General features: G+C 40.0%; 1 protein-coding gene across 3 annotated transcripts in view; it reads left to right on the forward strand.

Annotated features, from left to right (window-relative positions):
* CNIH4 (cornichon family AMPA receptor auxiliary protein 4) overlaps positions 1 to 17,351 on the forward strand; it is a 17,654-nt gene extending 303 nt beyond the window's left edge. Inside the window, exons 2-5 of one of the 3 annotated variants that reach the window (XM_007167226.3) lie at positions 3,251 to 3,319; positions 8,718 to 8,830; positions 13,925 to 14,065; positions 17,154 to 17,351. In XM_007167226.3, coding sequence (XP_007167288.1) covers positions 3,251 to 3,319; positions 8,718 to 8,830; positions 13,925 to 14,065; positions 17,154 to 17,181 — 351 coding nt within the window. In that variant the 3' untranslated portion in view covers positions 17,182 to 17,351. Of the gene's footprint in view, positions 1 to 3,250; positions 3,320 to 8,717; positions 8,831 to 13,924; positions 14,066 to 17,153 lie in introns of those variants that run through there. The other 2 variants (XM_007167228.2, XM_007167227.2) reach the window with 2 other exon arrangements.
* Positions 17,352 to 19,177: the final 1,826 nt, after the last annotated feature.

The raw sequence follows: 19,177 nt of genomic DNA on the forward strand, positions 1-19,177 counted from the left end.
AGGAACCCGGCTGCCCAACTTCGTCCCTCACGCGGGGGTCCGAGCGGGCCTTTCTCTCGAAGCGCCCCGGCCTGGCCTGCCCGCCGCCGCTCGCCCCTATGACGCCCGGACCCGCTCTGCCCTGCGCGGGGGCTGGCACTTGGCCTCCCCTTGTGGTCCTCAGGAGAGAGGGGTCGCGGTTTTCCTCCTTTTGGGCCCTGGAGAGATCAGGGTTGTGGTTTTTCTTGCAGCTCCCCTAGTCCGGGCCCTTCGCCGGATGCCGGGGGTCCCGAGAACGACGGCTCACGTCCCAGGGGTGGTCGCTAGTGGACTGTCCCGCGCTGAGCTCGGCGGAGGCGATTTGGCGCCTCTTGTCATTCTCTGGGCAACACCCCCGCTGCCCGCCCCTTTGTTCTCGCGGGTGTTGGAATTTGTAGCGACCTTTCACATCCAGGAGTTGACTGATTTCAAAAACGGGTGAAGTGTTTCCTTCGCGATGCCTTTTTGTAGGGAGTGTTGGGAAGGGTTTGTTTTAGAAACCAGCTGTAGCTGATTACTTTGGTTGCCCCTGTCGGTTGCAGATCTGTAAATTCAGTAACTATACACGTAATTTAGTTCTCAGTCGTTTATCAGCTTTTACACTTTTCTGTGTCGACCCATGATTAAAACTTCCGTATTTTGTATCGCTGTTCGTGCTACAGTATTCAAACTGTATTTTCCAGGCTAATAAATGGTCGTTGAACCTAGCACTCTAGAAGGCGTGTGGGCTACAACTGTACTCTCGAGGGAGCTTCTAGTCTTAGTTGTCACCCAATGATGCAATGCACAGTCCAATTTTAAGTAATTAAATGTAAGCAAAGAAAAAACAGTGAGAAGCTCTGCACTGTATTTTTTTCCCTTGGAAATTACATGTGTCCGTTTCTGACAGAATTAAACTTTTTGTTTGCCAGAGCATTCTGGCTTTAGGATGGTTGTACAGAGTATGTTTTCAGTGTGGCTTTATACTTTGTTATGGCCTGGCAACTTGTTGAAGTGGGAAGGGACAAAACTTGGAATCAGGACTCCTTGCTCAGCTAGTTATTTGCTATGCACGTTACTTCACCTCTCTAAGCCTCAGTTTTCTTATCTTTAAAATGGGAAATGTTTACTTCCCAGATAGGTGTGTGCACAATGAGGGCGTGTTAAGCACCTAGCAGCCCAATGCCTACCCCATGGCCAATGTTTAGTAGATATTGCTCTGCCTTCCCTCCCTACCCCGCATTGAACAGCAGTTTTTACTTTAACTGATGATTTCTAACGAGGAGAACCCTGACTTTTATTAGGCTTGGGAACTTGACTGAAAGGGCAGCATCACTTAGGAAGTTTTGATGACCTACATCTCTTGTGGCATAAGGAACTGGAGCTTAAGTTCAGAGAAATGAAACTTGGATTTATCTTACTGCAGTTTGGAAAACTAGTCTTGATAATTTAAAATAGCCTTGGCTAGGGAATTTCCTGGCGGTCCAGTGGTTAGGGCTTGATGCGCTTACTGAAGGGGGGCCCCGGGTTCCATCCCCGGTCAGGGAACTAAGATTCTGCAAGCCGGGCGGCACAGCCAAAAAAAAAAAAAAAAAGCCTTGGCTTATACCAATTTATGTACATAGAAACATGTTAGGTGGAGTGCTGGACTTAGATATTAACGTACATTCAGGATGTGTTTTGATGAAATTCAGCATATTGTATTATTGGATAGTTGTACTAGCTTAATATTAGAGCCAAGAGGTGGAAAATCATCGGGTATACATTCTGTAGGGATAAGAGTTTTTCTGGACTTTGAACCAATAAGGAAACCTGCAGAGAAGGAAAGGGGTGGATATTCAAAATCAGACATAGGCAAGAGCAAAGGTGCAGAGAAAGGTGTGTTCATGGCATTTCTGGGTGATGGAGGAATAGGCCATCTGGAGCACAAGGTTGATTTTGGCAGCAGCAGGTCAGGTTTGGAAAGGCCAGATTAGATTAGATTTTGGAGGGTTTGAATGTTAAGCAGAGGAGGGCTTTCATTTTTATCCTCTAGGCAATAGGGAGCCATTGAAAAATTTTGACATAAAGTGGTGTATTATGAAGATAAGTCTGTAGAGTGGGTTGGAAACAGGAAAGATTGGAAGGTAAGAAACCATTAAGGAATGGGTTCATTTGGATCTGGAATGGGATACTAATTGTGGACAGGTGAAAGGAGGGATTAATGTGAGTGGTGTTAGAAAGAAATGATTGATAGGACCTGGTAACGATTGATTCTGAGATATGAAACAGAAGGTAGAAATAACTTTCCATATTTTGAGCCTGGGCAAATGATGCTTGTGTCATTGACAGAAATAAGACAAACTGGAGGTGGAACAATTTGTGGAGAAAGTGATGCTTTTGACTTTGGCTGGGTTGAGGTGATAGGGGGACTATCCATATGGAAATGTATAGAATTTAGTTGAGAACATTTCTTTTTACCTATTTTATTGGACATTTTCGAACATAAAGGTAGAGAGAGTAGTGTAATAAACCCCATGTTTCTATTGCTCACCTTCAGTGATTTTCAACATTTTGCCGTTCTTTTTCATTTTTTTCCCAACTATTGTGGGGAGGCTGGGGGAGCATTTTAAAGTAAATACCACACATTCAATTGAAGACTTTTTATGTCTATCTGTCCCTCACATTTTTATTTGTAAGTTTGTATTTTGTACTAAAACCCATTATTTGTTTAAGTCCAGTATATTATATGTTTACTGTGGAAAGTTTGGTTATAGAGAAAAGTATTGGGAAAACAAGCCATCTGTAATCCAACTTTCAAGACATAACCACTGCTAACATATGACCAAGCTGAGTTTATAGTTTTGTATCCTATTTTTTTTTTTATATCTTAAGTCTTCAAAGACATTTTATGTATATATCATAAATAAACACTATTTTTCTACTATTGAGAATTCAGGTTTATAACATTTAAACTGTTTATATAGGTCATATTTTCCATTTCTTTTAGCCACTGTTTGACATTTGAGGAATCCAGGTTGAATGTTCTGGTATGGGTCACATTAGAATTGTGCATAATAAGAGGATTATTTTTTGAAAATCACTTGTTGAAGGAACATAAATGAGAAAATTTAGTTGTCTAGTAAGTGAACTTTAAGGAAATAACTTAATCTTTTCAAGTCAAATCTAATTCTGCTTTGCAACTGGGATTGTTTTCTGAAACTTAAATAGTTGTTATAAAAGAAGTCTAATAATTCCTTATCTTGATTGTCAGATAATTACATTGTCTGATTTAGAATGTGATTACATTAATGCTAGATCATGTTGCTCGAAATTAAACAAGGTAAGACATTTCTTTCCTCATTTTCTGGCATTGAAGGCAGTTCTCCATTTTCTGTGTTAGAGATAATTATAGATAGTCAACATATGTGTATTTGATATTCATTGGAATGTTGGTGGAACTACTGTGCTTTGCAATATTTTTAGATCATGAAACTATACCAGAAGACCTAACTTGAAATTTTGTTTCTTTAGTCTTTTTTCCGTTGTCCACAATGGACAACATCATTACTCAGACTAGGTAAAGGTTCCTTATCAATTAACTGTTTTTGTCTTCTGTGTCCAAACCCCCTCCTCCCTGCTCATGGGGAAAAGCTCAGTCTGTCTTTTGTTGAATGAAAGAGGACCTTTTTGTGGCTCCTTGAGAAATGGAATTAGTTGATTTGTTTTAAGGCCATTTTACCTTTAGTATGTAGTCGGAACTTTATATTGGCAATAAAACTCTGAATTTCCCAGCTTGTTTAGATATGGGGAAACCAGTTGGTCCTGATTCATTTTATGAGATGAGCAGACAGAAAAGTTTTCTGGATATAAAAGTTCATATAGAAATACAATACTGAGAAGTGCTTTTTGGCTTGACCTAAAAATGATTTTCATGGGTCTTTTCACATCTTCTGTCTACTTAAGTTTCTTTGGCCCATGAGGGAAAAGAAGTTACACTTCGAAAATTAAAATTTCTAGTAAATTATATTCCTCTCCTCTCCTTCCTTCCTTCCTCCTTCTCTCCCTCCATCCCTCCCTTCCTTCCTTCCCAATTTTCCAGAACATGGTTTAATACAGTGATAGATTTAAATAAAAGATTTTGTTTATCTGCTGTGCTTTCAGAGTTCTTTTTTTTTCTTGAGATATAATTGACATGTAACATTGCATTAGTTTCAGGCCTCCTCATCTTTATTTTATTTTTAATTTTTTAAAAATTGAAATTTAATTAATTTTAAACAAATTGAGTTCCTGCTGTGTGCCAGGCAGGGCCCTCTGCTTTTTTAAAAAATTGAAGTATGGTTGATTAGGCCTCCTCATCTTTAGAAGAATGATTTTATACTGATAGATAGATCCATCTAATAATATATACATTTTTTCAGATGGATTGTATTTCTTTTTATATTTCTTGCTTACTCAGTATTTTAGGTGGGTATTTTGTGGGTTTTCTTTTACAAAAATACAAATCCAAACACACAAAAAAAGATTACCTGGATTCTTCTATTGAGAAAGTTACTCCTTCAGTTTGAAGTTAAGTAGTTTTTTTAACGTTAATTTCTGTTTTTGTGAAAGTTACACTGGCATACAACTAAAGTCAGAGGTATTACAAAGCTTGTAGTGAAAAACAGCAGTCTCTTCCTGACCCTTTTAAATCCTATCTGTCTTGATTTTTAGGGGCAACTGAGTTCAACACTTGAGCTGTTAATTTTTTTCTGATATTTATATCCATATTTCTCTATGTGCTTGCATTACTATTTCTTTTTCATTTTTTTTGGCCGTGCTGCGTGGCTTGAAGGATCTCAGTTCCCTGACCAGGGATTGAACCCAGGCCACGGCAGTGAATGCCCAGAATTGTAACCACTAGGCCACCGGAGAGCTCCCACTATTTCTTTTTTATAAATTTATTTTTATTTATTTATTTATTTATTTTTGGCTGTGTTGGGTCTTCGTTGCTGCTTGCGGGTTTTCTCTAGTTGTGGTGAGCGGGGGCTACTCTTCATTGCGGTGCGCGGGCTTCTCATTGTGGTGGCTTCTCTTGTTGCGGAGCATGGGCTCTAGGCATGCGGGCTTCAGTAGTTGTGGCACACAGGCTCAGTAGTTGTGGCTCACGGGCTCTAGAGTGCAGGCGCAGTAGTTGTGGCACCCGGGCTTAGTTGCTCCGCGGCATGTGGGATCTTCCTGGACCAGGGCTTGAACCCATGTCCCCTGCATTGGCAGGCGGATTCTTAACCACTGCGCCACCAGGGTAGTCCCTCCCACTATTTCTTGATTTATCAATTTTACATATTACCTATTGACTTCCGAGTCAATATGGTAGATTTAGTTCTTAGGTACCCCCTTCTAAACATCTCTCCTATTTTTCTATTTTCTTTTTAAGTTCATATTCAATGTTTATATCATTATGATGTACTATTATATAAACAGTTTTTATTGCTGAACCTTATGGTAGACAGTGATCATATTTTTCTTTCTAATTTTTTTTTCTGCATAGCTTTGTCTTTTCAGATAACATCTTTAAAGCCCTTCAGTACTATTTTCTGCATGGTTCAAACATGCTAAAATAATCTGTCAGTTTTTTTCTAGGTGACATTTTTCCTCAAGACCTATATCCTCTTGCTATAGTCTGGACTGGTTGCTCTTTAGGCCTGTTTCACAGCCTCCATCCTCGGACTCCTGGTTGGATCCCCTGATTCTTGGAAATCATGTCTTCCTTTCTCTTGGCTTACTACCTCATTTTGCTGGAGTAGCTTCTTGAGATTTGGTACATGGGAATTAAATTTTGAGAACTTGCATGTTTGAAAATGTCTTATCCTTTCCCTTGATTGATAGTTTCTCTGAGTATAGAATTCTAGGTTAGAAAAGATTTTTTTTCAGAGTTTGCTTGGTCAGTGTCTTTTAACTTCTAGTGTTGTTCAAGTTGGGAAGTCTGGTGCCATTTTGATTTCTTATCCTTTCGATGGGATCTCTCTCTTCCCTCTCCTCCCACCCCTACCTCCGTCCTCTCCAGAAGTTTTAGAATCTTAACCTTTATCCTTGGTGTTTGGGTTTATTTATGGTAATCCTTGGTGTTTGGGAATTTTGCAGTGGTATACCTTTGTTTAGGCCTTTTTCACTCATTGTTTTGGGCATCTGAGAGCTTCTTTCAGTCTGGGAAATTTTCTTCTACTTCTTTCTTTGATAATGTCTTCCCCTTCTATTTTCTCTCTTCTCTTTCAGCAACTTGGATTTGCTGGATAATTTATCTGCTGGACTGATCTCCCAGTTCTTTTTTCTTCTTTTTGTCCCTCTTTTTTTCCTACCTTCTTGTTTTAAGATTTCCTCTGTTTTATCTTCTGAATTTTTTTGTATGTATATCATTTATGTCAAATTTTTAATTTCTAAGAGCTTTTTGTTCTCTTGGTTCATGCTTGACTGTCTTCGTTCTCAAGGATATTGATTATAGTAGTTTTGAAATTTCCTTCTGCTTCCTACATTATATCTGTTTTTTTCCGAGTTCCTTTCTCTTTGTTTTTACCCCTTCTTTCATATTGAGGGCTTTCCTCAATTTCTGATACATGGCTATCTAGTCATACTTTAGGGTAAGGCACTAAAATACTCATTGGAAGCTCATTGGGTGGTCCAGGCTGTTGACTGACTGGTAGGTAAGACTTCACTGAGGGTAGTTGGTGTCTACCTTTTTTGGGGGTACCTGAAATAGCAGTTTTTTTGTAGGTGTTTTCTCTTGTGCCATTAAGTTACTCCAGAGAAGAATCTTCCAAACTCCTGCCTGGGTGAAATAAGCCTAGTGCTTCTTACCCCTAAGTTAGGGGAAGAATACATTATTAAGGAGGGAAGAGAAAGAGAACAGAGGGCTTGGTAGAAAGTTAGCATCCAAGTATAATAAGGTCAAGTATTGTTTCCTGAAACTTGTTTTAGGTTTTTGTTTATGTGAACCAAAATGCAGCCCACAGTAAGAAATCCAAAGTTTGAAAGCTACTTCTATGTGGGTCTGATAGCATGGAGGGGAGTAGTAGTGACATCAGCTAACATTTATTGAGTGCTTACTTTGTGTGTGGCTTACATATATTATTTTGTCTAATTCTCTAAAACAACCTCATGAGCTGTAAGTATTATTATCTCCATTTTACAGATGAGAAAATCATGATTTAGAGAGGGTAGGTAACTTCCTAAAATTGCACAGCTAATAAATAGGCTAGAGCATGGGTTTTTTTACTCCAGGTTTATCTGATTTTGCAGCTTACATATATTAGCATTATGTTAAATTGGTTGCACTTTAAAAATGCATTCACATATTAAAAAAAGTTCTGGTTGATTGCAAATTAGGTTTAAGGCCCTTCTTCTTTGTTAATTAAGAAAAAGTGGGATATCCCTGGTGGTGCAGTGGTTAAGAATCCGTCTGCCAATGCAGGGGACACGGGTTTGAGCCCTGGTCCGGGAAGATCCCACATGCTGCGGAGCAACTAAGCCCATGCACCACAACTACTGAGCCTGAGCACTAGAGCCTGCGAGCCACAACTACTGAAGCCTAGAGCCTGTGCTCTGCAACAAGGGAAGCCACCGCAATGAGAAGCCCGCGCACCGCAATGAAGAGTAGCCCCCGCTCGCCACAACTAGAGAAAGCCCGCGTGCAGCAACGAAGACCCAATGCAGCCAAAAAAAAAAAAAAGTATCTAAGGGAATTTCCTGGTGGTCCAGTGGTTAGGACTCCGTGCTTTCACTGCCCAGGGCGTGGGTTCAGTCCCTGGTTGGGGAACTAAGATCCTGCAGGCCTCGCAGAGTGACACCCTGCCCCCACCCCCCCCCCACCCCCACCCCACCCCCCAGCCAAAAAAAAAAGTATCTGAAATCTAAATGCAAGAGACCTGGGGCCAGTGTGTCTGGGCTTCTGTTATATAGCTCTGCCACTAAGTAGCTGTGTGACTTTGGGCAAGTTACTTAATCTCTCTTGAATTTTATTTTCCTCATTTCTATAAGTTGGGAGTGCCAGTTTCTGGCTCCATAAATACTAGCTATTAACTTCCATTAAAAGAAGAATCTCTCCTCATAGGAGAGGAACACTATTGGTGAATTGAGAACCTGCCACAATAGCTGTTATCTATGAGAACTAGAATATTGCACAATAAACAAAGAGCATAGATAAGGGCACTGGGTGCTATAAAGCCAATAGTCTGGGATTCTGTAATCCTGGTCTATTATCATATTTGCTTAACTTTGAGCTGATATTGTAAGCTGTTAAAGTACTTTTTTTTTTTTTTTGGTGGATGTGAGATGATTTCCCTCAGGGTTCTGGAGCTTGGAAATGTTTAGGATCGGTATTCTGACCTGAAAGGCAGCATGTATGTTGATATAAACCATCCCAAATTAGAGTAAGAGGCTTTAGCACAGATATTGGAATAGAAAGTAAATAATACTCTGTTTTTCCTCTAGTTGTCGTTTGTACCTGCTTAGAGAATGAATCTGAATCTTTGCTTAGGATAAAATGTAATTAAAGACTAAGTGCATTATTTTTAAGCTGTGTCCTGATTTATTTGCACTGGGTAAGCAGTGATAGCAGTATGCAAATGTGGGACATCCGAGCCTAAAAATAATCTTGAAACACTAGCTTGGAAATTCTCTGTACTTTCTTTGATTTAACTTCAAGTAACATGTACATTTGGGAAGGACACAGCAGTGAGATGTAATACTGTGTTCTTCCCTTGCAGTGGGTAATTCCAGAATTGGTTGGCCATACTATTGTCACTGTGTTAATGCTCATTTCATTGCACTGGTTCATCTTCCTTCTCAACTTGCCTGTTGCCACTTGGAATATATATCGGTGAGTACAGTTTGTTTATTTATACATATGAGTACTGGTAGCATAAAGTTCACCCATTTAAACTATACTATCCAATATGTTTTTGGTATATTTATAGATGTAAGCAACCATCACCACAACGTATTTAAGAACATTTTCATCACCCCCAAAAGAAGCCCTGTGTCATTTAGCAGTCACTTCCCTCCCCCAGCTCTAGGCAACTGCTCGTCTACTTTCTGTCTTTGTAAAATAACCTGTTCTGGACAGACATATCATTTAAAAGAGATCAATATGTGATCTTTTATGGCTTCTTTCACTTAGCATAATATTTTCAGGGTTCATCCATGCCGTGTCATGTATCAGTACTTTATTCCTTTTTATTGTGGAATAATATTCCATTGTATGGCAATACTACATTTTGTTTATCCATTTGCAATTGATGGGCATTTGAGTTGTTTCCACTTTTTGCCTATTATGAATAATTCTGCTATGAACATCCATGTGCATATTTTTTTTCGTTAAAATTATTCTTTTAATTTACCAAAATGCAATGTCATCATGTGTCTTTTTTTTTATTATTAACGTCTTTATTGGAGTATAATTGCTCTACAATGGTGTGTTAGTTTCTGCTTTATAACAAAGTGAATCAGCCATACATATACATATATCCCCATATCTCCTCCCTCTTGCGTCTCCCTCCCAACCTCCCTAATCCCACCCCTCTAGGTGGACACAAAACACCTAGCTGATCTCCCTGTGCTATGATGCTGCTTCCCACTAGCTATCTATTTTACATTTGGTAGTGTATATACGTCCACGCCACTCTCTCACTTCATCCCAGCTTACCCTTCCCCCTCCCCGTGTCCTCAAGTCCATTCTCTACGTCTGTGTCTTTATTCCTGTCCTGCCCCTGGGTTCTTCAGAACCATTTTTTTTTTTTTTTAGATTCCATATATATGTGTTAGCATATGGTATTTGTTTTTCTCTTTCTGACTTACTTTACTCTGTATGTCAGACTCTAGGTCCATCCACCTCACTACAAATAACTCAGTTTTGTTTCTTTTTATGGCTGAGTACTATTCCATTGTATATATGTGCCACATCTTCTTTATCCATTCATCTGTTGATGGACACTTAGGTTGCTTCCATGTCCTGGCTATTGTAAATAGAGCTGCAATGAACATTGTAGTACATGACTCTTTTTGAATTATGGTTTTCTCAGGGTATATGCCCAGTGGTGGGATTGCTGGGTCATATGGTAGTTCTATTTTTAGTTTTTTAAGGAACCTCCATACTGTTCTCCATAGTGGCTGTATCAATTTACATTCCCACCAACAATGCAAGAGGGTCCCCTTTTCTCCACACCCTCTCCAGCATTTATTGTTTGTAGATTTTTTGATGAAGGCCGTTCTGACTGGTGTGAGGTGATACCTCATTGTAGTTTTGATTTGCATTTCTCTAATGATTAGTGATGTTGAGCATCCTTTCATGTTCATGTGCATATTTTTGTGTGGACATATATTTTCATTTCTTTTAGGAGTGGAATTACTGGGTCATATGGTAACTCTATGGTTTGACCTTTTGAGGAACTACCTGAGTGTTCAAAAGCAGCTGTACTATTTTACGTTCCCACCAACTGTGTATGAGGGTTACAGTGTCTCCACATCCCTGCCAACACTTTTTGTTGTTTCTTTTTTATTTTAGCTGTCTTATTGAATGTGAAGTGGTATCTCATTGTGGTTTCGATTTACATTCCCTAGTGACTAATGATGTTGAGTATTTTTTAATGTGCTTATTAGCCATTCATATATCTTCTTCGCTCTGTATGTTTTTAATTAATTTCTTTTTTATTAAATTATAGTTCATGTACAATATTATATATTACAGGTGTACAGTATGGTGATTCACAATTTTTAGAGGTTATACTCCATTTATAGTTATTATAGAATATTGGTTATATTCTGTGTTGTACAGTATATCCTTGTAGCTTATTTTATACATTGCTGCATATGTTGTTTTTTTTTTTTTTTTTTTTTTAGAAATTCACGTTCTTTTATTTATTTATTTATTTACGACTGTGTTGAGTCTTCGTTTCTGTGCGAGGGCTTTCTCTAGTTGCGGCAAGTGGGGACCACTCTTCATCGCGGTGCGCGGGCCTCTCACCATCACGGCCTCTCTTGTTGCGGAGCACAGGCTCCAGACGCGCAGGCTCAGTAATTGTGGCTCATGGGCCCAGTTGCTCCGTGGCATGTGGGATCTTCCCAGACCAGGGCTCGAACCCGTGTCCCCTGCATTGGCAGGCAGATTCTCAACCACTGTGCCACCAGGGAAGCCCACTGCATATGTTTTTGATTAGCTAGGTTGGCATGATATAAATTATGCTTTGGGAAGATTTTTCTGGAAGCATTATATAATATTGATTGGATGGAGAAGAGGCAGGAGGTAGGGAAACCAGTTCAGAGATGAGGGTGAGATAATATAGTACTGGAATAGAGTTGTGATAGTGGGAATGAAAAAGATAGGGCTATGTAAGTGGTGATAGGAAGGAAGAATAGACAAGAGTTTAACCTACTGCCTATGAAAGATGAAGAGAGAAGTCAGAATTGAGTAAGAGAAAGTTTTTAAAGACTACTGAGGAAGTGGTGACATTCCTGTTAGTTAAGCTAGCAGTCAGAGAAGGATAAGACTCTTTGAGACTACAGATGGTCCTTGATTTACAGTAGTTTAACTTTTGATTTTTTGACTTTATGATGGTGTGAAAATGATACGGATTTCAGTACAAACCATATTTTGAATTTTGATCTGTTTCTGGACTAGCGATATGCAGTATGAAACTCTCTTGTGATGTTATAAAATAGGCTTTGTATTAGACAATTTTGCCCAGCTGTAGGCTAATGTAAGTGTTCTGAGCATGTTTAAGGTAGGCTAGGCTAAGCTGTGATGTTCGGTAGGTTAGGTGTATTAAATGCATTTTCAATTTTCGGTGGGTTTATCATGATATAATACCATTGTAAGTCGAGGAAAATAGGTATTGAGTTGAGATGCTATCCAGATATTCATTTGTAAATACCGTTTATCTCGTTTATTCAGCCATAGATGGGCTACTAGGATTTGGGGGAGAATTTAAGATTTGTGAAACTCAGAGAGCCATTTGCATTTCACAGAAGTCATAATTGAGAAACCAAATGTGTGACGAGAGTGAGGAACCCAAGGTTGGACTAGAAGAAGCTTGGACATGAGAGAAGGAAGAGGTCATGATCCGTGCTAGGTTAGGACATGCATGCTGTGCAGATGGCACAGTCGGGATGCGGAAGCCTGGACGCTTAAACTCACCGATCCTCTCAAAGTAACCCAATTTTCTTACTTGTAAAAGGAATCATTTGGGGAAGAAGGAGAAGATTATCATATGTAATACTATATACACAGTGGTATTTAGTAAATATGAAATGTTATATGTTATCTCAAGAGCCCCAAAGACTCCATAGTGCGTTAAACACAGTATCTTCAAGATTTTTTTTTTTTTAAGTTTGAGTCTGAGTCTGTGGGAGCACTGAGTTGAATTGGTCTGGATTTGGAACTCGGTGTGTGCTTACTGTGCCCTTTATGTTGCTTATTGACTTTGTAGCCCTGTTCTCATTCCCTCACTGTGGTCATACCTCCATCACTATAAAATGTACATCTCTTATTTGTCAAAATATTATTATTTAATATTTACATTAAAATTAAATTAAAATAAAATTTATATTTTAATTAAATTTAATCTGCATTTTTTAAGTCATGTAAAGTTAGGCACTGCGTTTGCGTCTGAACTCTCCATTTATTGTCTTAACTGAAGAGGAGTTTTATTTTACCACAGTAGCATTTATTCTAAATCATTTCTGTTCTGTCTTCTTTAAATTGTTCTTTTAGGAGCTGTTACAGTGGAGGATTGCTGGACTGAATGTCAATATTATGACATAGTATGAGTGTGGTTCATGTTTGGTAATTGCAATCATTGTTGCTTTTGTTGTGGTCATCCATGTACAATGCTTGGTGTCAGTCTATTTATCTCTTGTAAAAATAAAATACAGTGTGTGTGTGTGTGTGTGTGTGTGAAAAATAAATAAATAAATAAATAAATTGCTCTTTTAAGGTAGGTACCGTTTATTAACCATGCAGATTGAGACATATCTGTTGATCCGCAGGAGCACCAAAGATGAGGATTCTATTTGGGCTATAGAATCTCTCTTTTTAGTATCATCTGTGAAATGGGAATAATTATGTTTGACACGAAGATGTAAGTGTTAAACATAAAGACAACTTACAGAGGTGTTGTGAAGGTGAAGGGAATTGCATTAATTAAGTTAGAACTTTGTAGATAAAGAAGTTTCTAAGAAGTTGATAAAGTTGGTTTGGTTTTGGGGCCCCCTTCATTTGTGTCTCATGGAAGACAGCTATAGGTATTACCGATTCAGTAGTTTTCTACAGAAGATGGGTAAAAGGGTCTCAGTGCATAAAATATCCTTCTCTAGAGTGTTAATGTATTTGTTTCAGAGGGCAGAAATTATACCTAAAATTAACAGTATTGTATTTTCTTTTTTTTTTTTTTTTTTTTCTAAAATTTATTTATTTAATTAATTAATTAATTTATTTTTGGCTGTGCTGGGTCTTCGGTTCGTGCGAGGGCTTTCTCTAGTTGCGGCAAGTGGGGGCCACTCTTCATCGCGGTGCGGGGACCGCTCTTCATCGCGGTGCGCGGGCCTTTCACTATCGCGGCCCCTCCCGTTGCGGGGCACAGGCTCCAGACGCACAGGCTCAGCAGCTGTGGCTCACGGGCCCAGCCGCTCCGTGGCATGTGGGATCTTCCCAGACCAGGGCTCGAACCCGTGTCTCCTGCATTAGCAGGCAGATTTTCAACCACTGCGCCACCAGGGAAGCCCCAGTATTGTATTTTCAAAGGAAGACTAAGTCATGGCCTGTGACATCATTTTAATACCCTGTCCATATCTGGTCATATAAGGCTGCTATGATTGGTTCAGTTTTGAAGGTTGATTATTACTGGTTTACTTATTTTTGAATATTTATGCTGATGATTTGATTTTCCTTCTAATGTGTGTGCATCCTTTAATTTACCAGGTTCATTATGGTGCCAAGTGGTAACATGGGAGTGTTTGATCCAACAGAAATACACAATCGAGGGCAGCTGAAGTCACACATGAAAGAAGCCATGATCAAGCTTGGCTTCCACCTGCTCTGTTTCTTCATGTATCTTTATAGGTGAGTTTACAGTCCTGGCGTTTTCCTGGATGCCATATGCCTGCTTTTGATGGGTGAGGTATTACTATACTGTAGGATTTTGTATCAACATTGCAGAGCTTTTGGGGATTATGTGAATTTCTTGGGGCTGTGTAGATTTTTTATGTCATGTCATTGAATCAGCATTCCATTCTGTCTGACCTGGAGTAGAGTTACTCCGTGTTATTAGTTATTCCTTAGCTGTTGAGGCTGTCAGCATGCTTACAACTGTCTTTGCTGTTCTTTCCCTCCCCTGGTGTCCAGCTGTGAGGTCTCACTGCCTGTTGTATACATTACTGTATGTACCCCCCAAGAGTTTCCCACTCCTGGGTCTTCTGGGGATCAGAGCACTGGCAGCAGCTCTCAACAACTTGTATCCACGTTGGGCTGATATTTCTTGACGTTAAGGAATTCAGGTGTGATGCCTTTTCTCCGGGATGCAAGTGGTCTGTTCGGGTAAAATTTCATCAGTCTTCCAGTTAGATTGGAAGTAAGAATTAATATGAAGGATTGGCTATCAGACACTGGAAGCCTCGTGCAGTCCTGTTTAAACTTGTATTTATTACCTTAAGTTTTAGAGATAACATGCCACCTTTTCCTTTACCCATTATAGACCCATAGAATACAGCAAAGAAGAGAGAAAAATTGTCATGTGTGTATGATTTGATTAAGCCTTTAAGAGGCTAAAAGTCAGGCTTAACTTTTGTATCCAAGCTTAATTGTATCATTCCTGTTTTTTTCCGAGGTAAATTTTAATTTTCACATGGGCATAAGACTAGTAGGAAAAAACTTGTACTGAACTAAACTTCTTTCACTCAAAAAAGTCCTAATAATTAGAAACTGTACAAAGATAAGAGTTTTAAAAAACTGCTATTTTGTCTGAAATAGCTTAGAAGTCAGAGCCATTTTAGCCTCTGCCTGAAAAAGCTGGCTTCCTAAAATCCTTTTGCTATGCTAGTTCCACCCACAGATTAGATTGAAATTAGAGTTTAGGTGGTTTCCTTTTTACTATTTATCTTATTTGCTTTTCTGTATTTTAAAAAATAGGACAGAAAAACCACACTAATAACAGTTTCTGGTTCTCATACCGTACCTCATTGCTAACGTGCTTAATTTTTAATCCTAGCATTAAAGATGGAGAATAAAGAGCAGAATTTAACCTTAAGAATACAGTGATACACCTGTTCTTATTTGTATTACTTTTTAAAGTCAAACCATATGAAGGTATCTTTACCATCATATATGTTCCCTTCTATTTGTCAGAGACAAAAAGCAAGGTGGTTATCCTTTCTTCATCCTTCTCTCCCCTCCAGGTTTTATGCTTTGGAGAGTAAACTAGAGTGGACATCCCCTAGGTCTTGATAACATGAGCTTCTTGAGACATCTGGGGGCAAAGCTAATGTAGTCACACTTCTGGGTGTAAATGTAGGATTAGGGAGCAGTATCTTGCTTAGTAGACCCAAAGTCTTAGGATTTAAAAATGGACAAGAGTTTCTTACCTCTCAGTTGTTGAATTTAAAGCAGTGGGAAGATGGACTGAAGACTGGGGATTGGAGGAATCAGGAAGCAATTTTGGGGCAGGTTTAAGGTATGGTGCTTTACAATGAAATAAAAGATAGGCAACCAATAGAACTGGTTTGCCTGAGTAGCTGCATTGCTCACTGGATGCATCCGTTCTTTTTCTTTCTTTTCCCTTCCCCTCTCAGCTTGTCATTTTTAGCCATGTTGCTGTTTCCTTCCCCCTTGGCGTTCCTTGTAGCTCAAGGGATCAGGATGGAAGAGTAATCTCAGATGTTCTTGTAACACTTTTCTCTTAGCTTTTGGTTGCTGTTTTTAAAAAGTGTTTACTATTCTAAATCATCCGATTTCTAATGTAGGGATTTATGCTGCTCCTTCTGTATCGCCTGCCACCACTTGCATGGTGCCTTGCACATAGCAGACATTCAGGGTTTGTTAACTAGAATTAAAGGAAAAAATTCCCATCTTCTTTAGAGATCGGTGGAATCTATGCCTTTGGTGTTTGGTTAGGTGCCAGCCTGGTGGAATCTACCACTCCCTCACTGTGTGACCTGGGGCAAGTTTCTTACCCTCTCTGTGCCTCAATTTCTTCATCTGAAAATGGGATAATAATAGTGCCTGCCTCATGGGGTTGTGATGTGGATTAAATGAGATAATGCACATAAAGCACTTTGGTTTGTGCTGACCTCTAGTAAGCTCTAACAAAATGTTCAAAAATATTGGTTACTACCATTAATTTGTGCTGTGCCCTGCGTACCCTTAGTTTGTTTAAATTTGGACAACTCATCGCTTATACCATTAGTAGTGTAAGGGTATTTCTGTGTTTTAGTCATTTGATCTCAGCATAGCAAGGCTGATTTCAGTAAAAAAATGATAGTCTTGTTACTCTTGTTAAGTGTGGTGGTTCTAACAGTATTTACTGAGTGACCGCCATGTGTCAGACACTGTGTAAGGCACTGCGTGTGACACAAAAGGAGCAGCGCAGAACCCCTGTGTCAAAGCTGGGAGCCTGCTGATTGCGGCACGGGGGTGTCATCTGGAGTAGGAAAGTGGGTGTGAGCTGAGGTGTGCGGGAGGAGGCGGGGCAACGGCCCTGGGCCGAGAGGCTGGCTTCGCAGAGGTGGTGCCGGAGCCTGATGGAGCCTGACGGATCGCGAAGTCTGAGAGGAAGTTACCGGGTTGATGGGGGATGAGAGGAGGGGTTCCAGGAGCAGGAACAACATGTGCAAAGATCTCCATGGAGAATTAAAGTTTTTCTCCTAGACATAGCTTGTTTTTTCTAAACTTCAGTCCAACAGTGGTTTTAGGTTATACTCCCTACCCCCACCTCTACCCCAGTTTTCCTTCTTTCTTTTTTTTTTTAAGTGAGAACGTTAGGGCCTCTTGATGCCCTAATATAGATATTCTTTCCTTTAGGTGTAAATGATTGCTTTTGCTTTTTACTTAAATGAGTGTTCCTTGCTGAGCCTTAGGGATGCAAGTCTGGACAGACCAGACTCTGTAGGAACATTCCTCAGGAAACATGAGTAACATTAATTTCTTCTCTCCACAGTATGATTTTAGCTTTGATAAATGACTGAAGCTGGAGAAGCCGTAGTTGAAGTCAGCCTACACTACAGTGCACAGTTGAGGAGCCAGAGACGACTTAAATCATCCTTAGAACCATGACCATAGCAGTATATTTTTTCCTCTTTGAACAAAAAATATTTTTGCTGTATTTTTACCATATAAAGTATTTAAAAAACATGAATTGTGTTTTTGTAGCTTTCTGGTTCTCAACTTTAGCCTGAACCCCCAACATGTGAAGGTGTTTTTCATCATCTGTATGTTGAAGATAGTTATTTGTATGTAGGAACAGGACTGTCATTCCAGCCTTGCATGCCAAAGAAACAGAGGACACACTTTAAAGGGAAAATGTAATAGATGAGCAAAGTGGCTCTTCAGGTCTACTGAAAAGTCAGAGTACAAAGCAATACTGTTAGTCTGGGCAAAGGAAGAAAGAAACTAAGCTACCCTTTTGTCTATATTGCGGCAGCTTCCTGTATTTAATATGGTTTACAGATTTATGGGACTGTAAGCCAAATGTTTTTTCACAAGAATGTTAACAGAAAATGATGTTTCAAAAAATATATATTTCTTTGCTGAATTTGTGAACCCTTATAAGCCATTACACGTACGATGTAATTCCTGCTTATAGAAAGGAAAATAAACCAAAAAAGCAAAACTTTATCAAGAGCTTTCATTTAAAAGCCACTGCCTCCACAGTCGCCCTCAAACCCATCTACTCCCACTGGCTCTTGCTGCGTCTTGGTTTTGTATTCTCATCGGTCCAGTTGTATTTGATCTGTCCGATATGTTTCTTAATGGGTTTGGAGAGGTGATTTGGTAGAAGATGCTCATCAGATTAGAAGCAGGAGCAGCCAGTCGTTCGGTGTCGGTGAAACCGAGCCTGTCCGCGCTCTCTTTGGTGCCTGATTAACCGTAGCACTCCTGTCCTGCTGCACTGCCCGCTTTGTCCGTTTCATGGACATAGCAGTATCCAACCGGACTTGATTCCTTGGAGGTGTATTTGTCAATTCTTGCAGTTGTTGAGAGCAGTTAACCTCTTCGGCTCTGTTTGCTGGGTGAAGTGAACCTGGCAGTTTATTCTCAGTGCTCGTTTGTGTTTTAATATGGCCATCTTAGGCGCTGGCATGTAGGCAAAACATGGCTGTGTTTTATGGCAGAGTCCAAAGAGGTTATTCACTCTGTCGAGGCAGAATTGGATAGCCACATAAGGTGTGTGGTCACCAAATATCAAATGTTGCATGTCCTTTCGGCCCTGGACTGGGTCTAGCCTTGGCAGAAGCCGGAGAGGCACTAAGCAAAACTCCCTCTACGGATAGACCCTCATTTTGAGGATGGTGGTATACCCCGGCCACACGTGAAAGGAAGGTGAAATGCTAGGCAAAGTAAACTTGGTTCTGTTGGCCTCTTTGGAGCCTCAGAAATTGCTCCTTGGGGGTTTCTTGTATTTCTTCCAGGCAAAGAGCCAAGAAGCTGTAACATAGAAGTTAGTTTGATGCATCTCTCTTACCCTTTCCTTCTTAGGCACCTTCCTCTATTTAAAAAAAAAAAGTCACTTAACTCTGACTTTATCCCTAACTTCCAGTGCCTCTAAATGTTCTGCTCAAGCTTTGAAAGCAATGAAGCTGTTGGAGAACTTAAATCCTTAGAACTGAGAGATAAACAAGCTACTTCAGGAAGCTCAAAGGTGGTGGAGGACTGTTGACCAAAATGTTTTATCTTCTCATTTAAGTATTCTTTTATTTATTTATTTATTTATTTATTTATTTATTTTTGGCTGTGTTGGGTCTTCGGTTTGTGCGAGGGCTTTCTCCAGTTGCGGCAAGCGGGGGCCACTCTTCATCGCGGTGCGGGGACCGCTCTTCATCGCGGTGCGCGGGCCTTTCTCTGTCGCGGCCCCTCCCGTCGCGGGGCACAGGCTCCAGACGCGCAGGCTCAGCAATTGTGGCTCACGGGCCCAGCTGCTCCGTGGCATGTGGGATCTTCCCAGACCAGGGCTCGAACCCGTGT

The sequence above is a fragment of the Balaenoptera acutorostrata genome, chromosome 1 (assembly GCF_949987535.1).
Source record: "Balaenoptera acutorostrata chromosome 1, mBalAcu1.1, whole genome shotgun sequence".
Taxonomy (NCBI): domain Eukaryota; kingdom Metazoa; phylum Chordata; class Mammalia; order Artiodactyla; family Balaenopteridae; genus Balaenoptera; species Balaenoptera acutorostrata.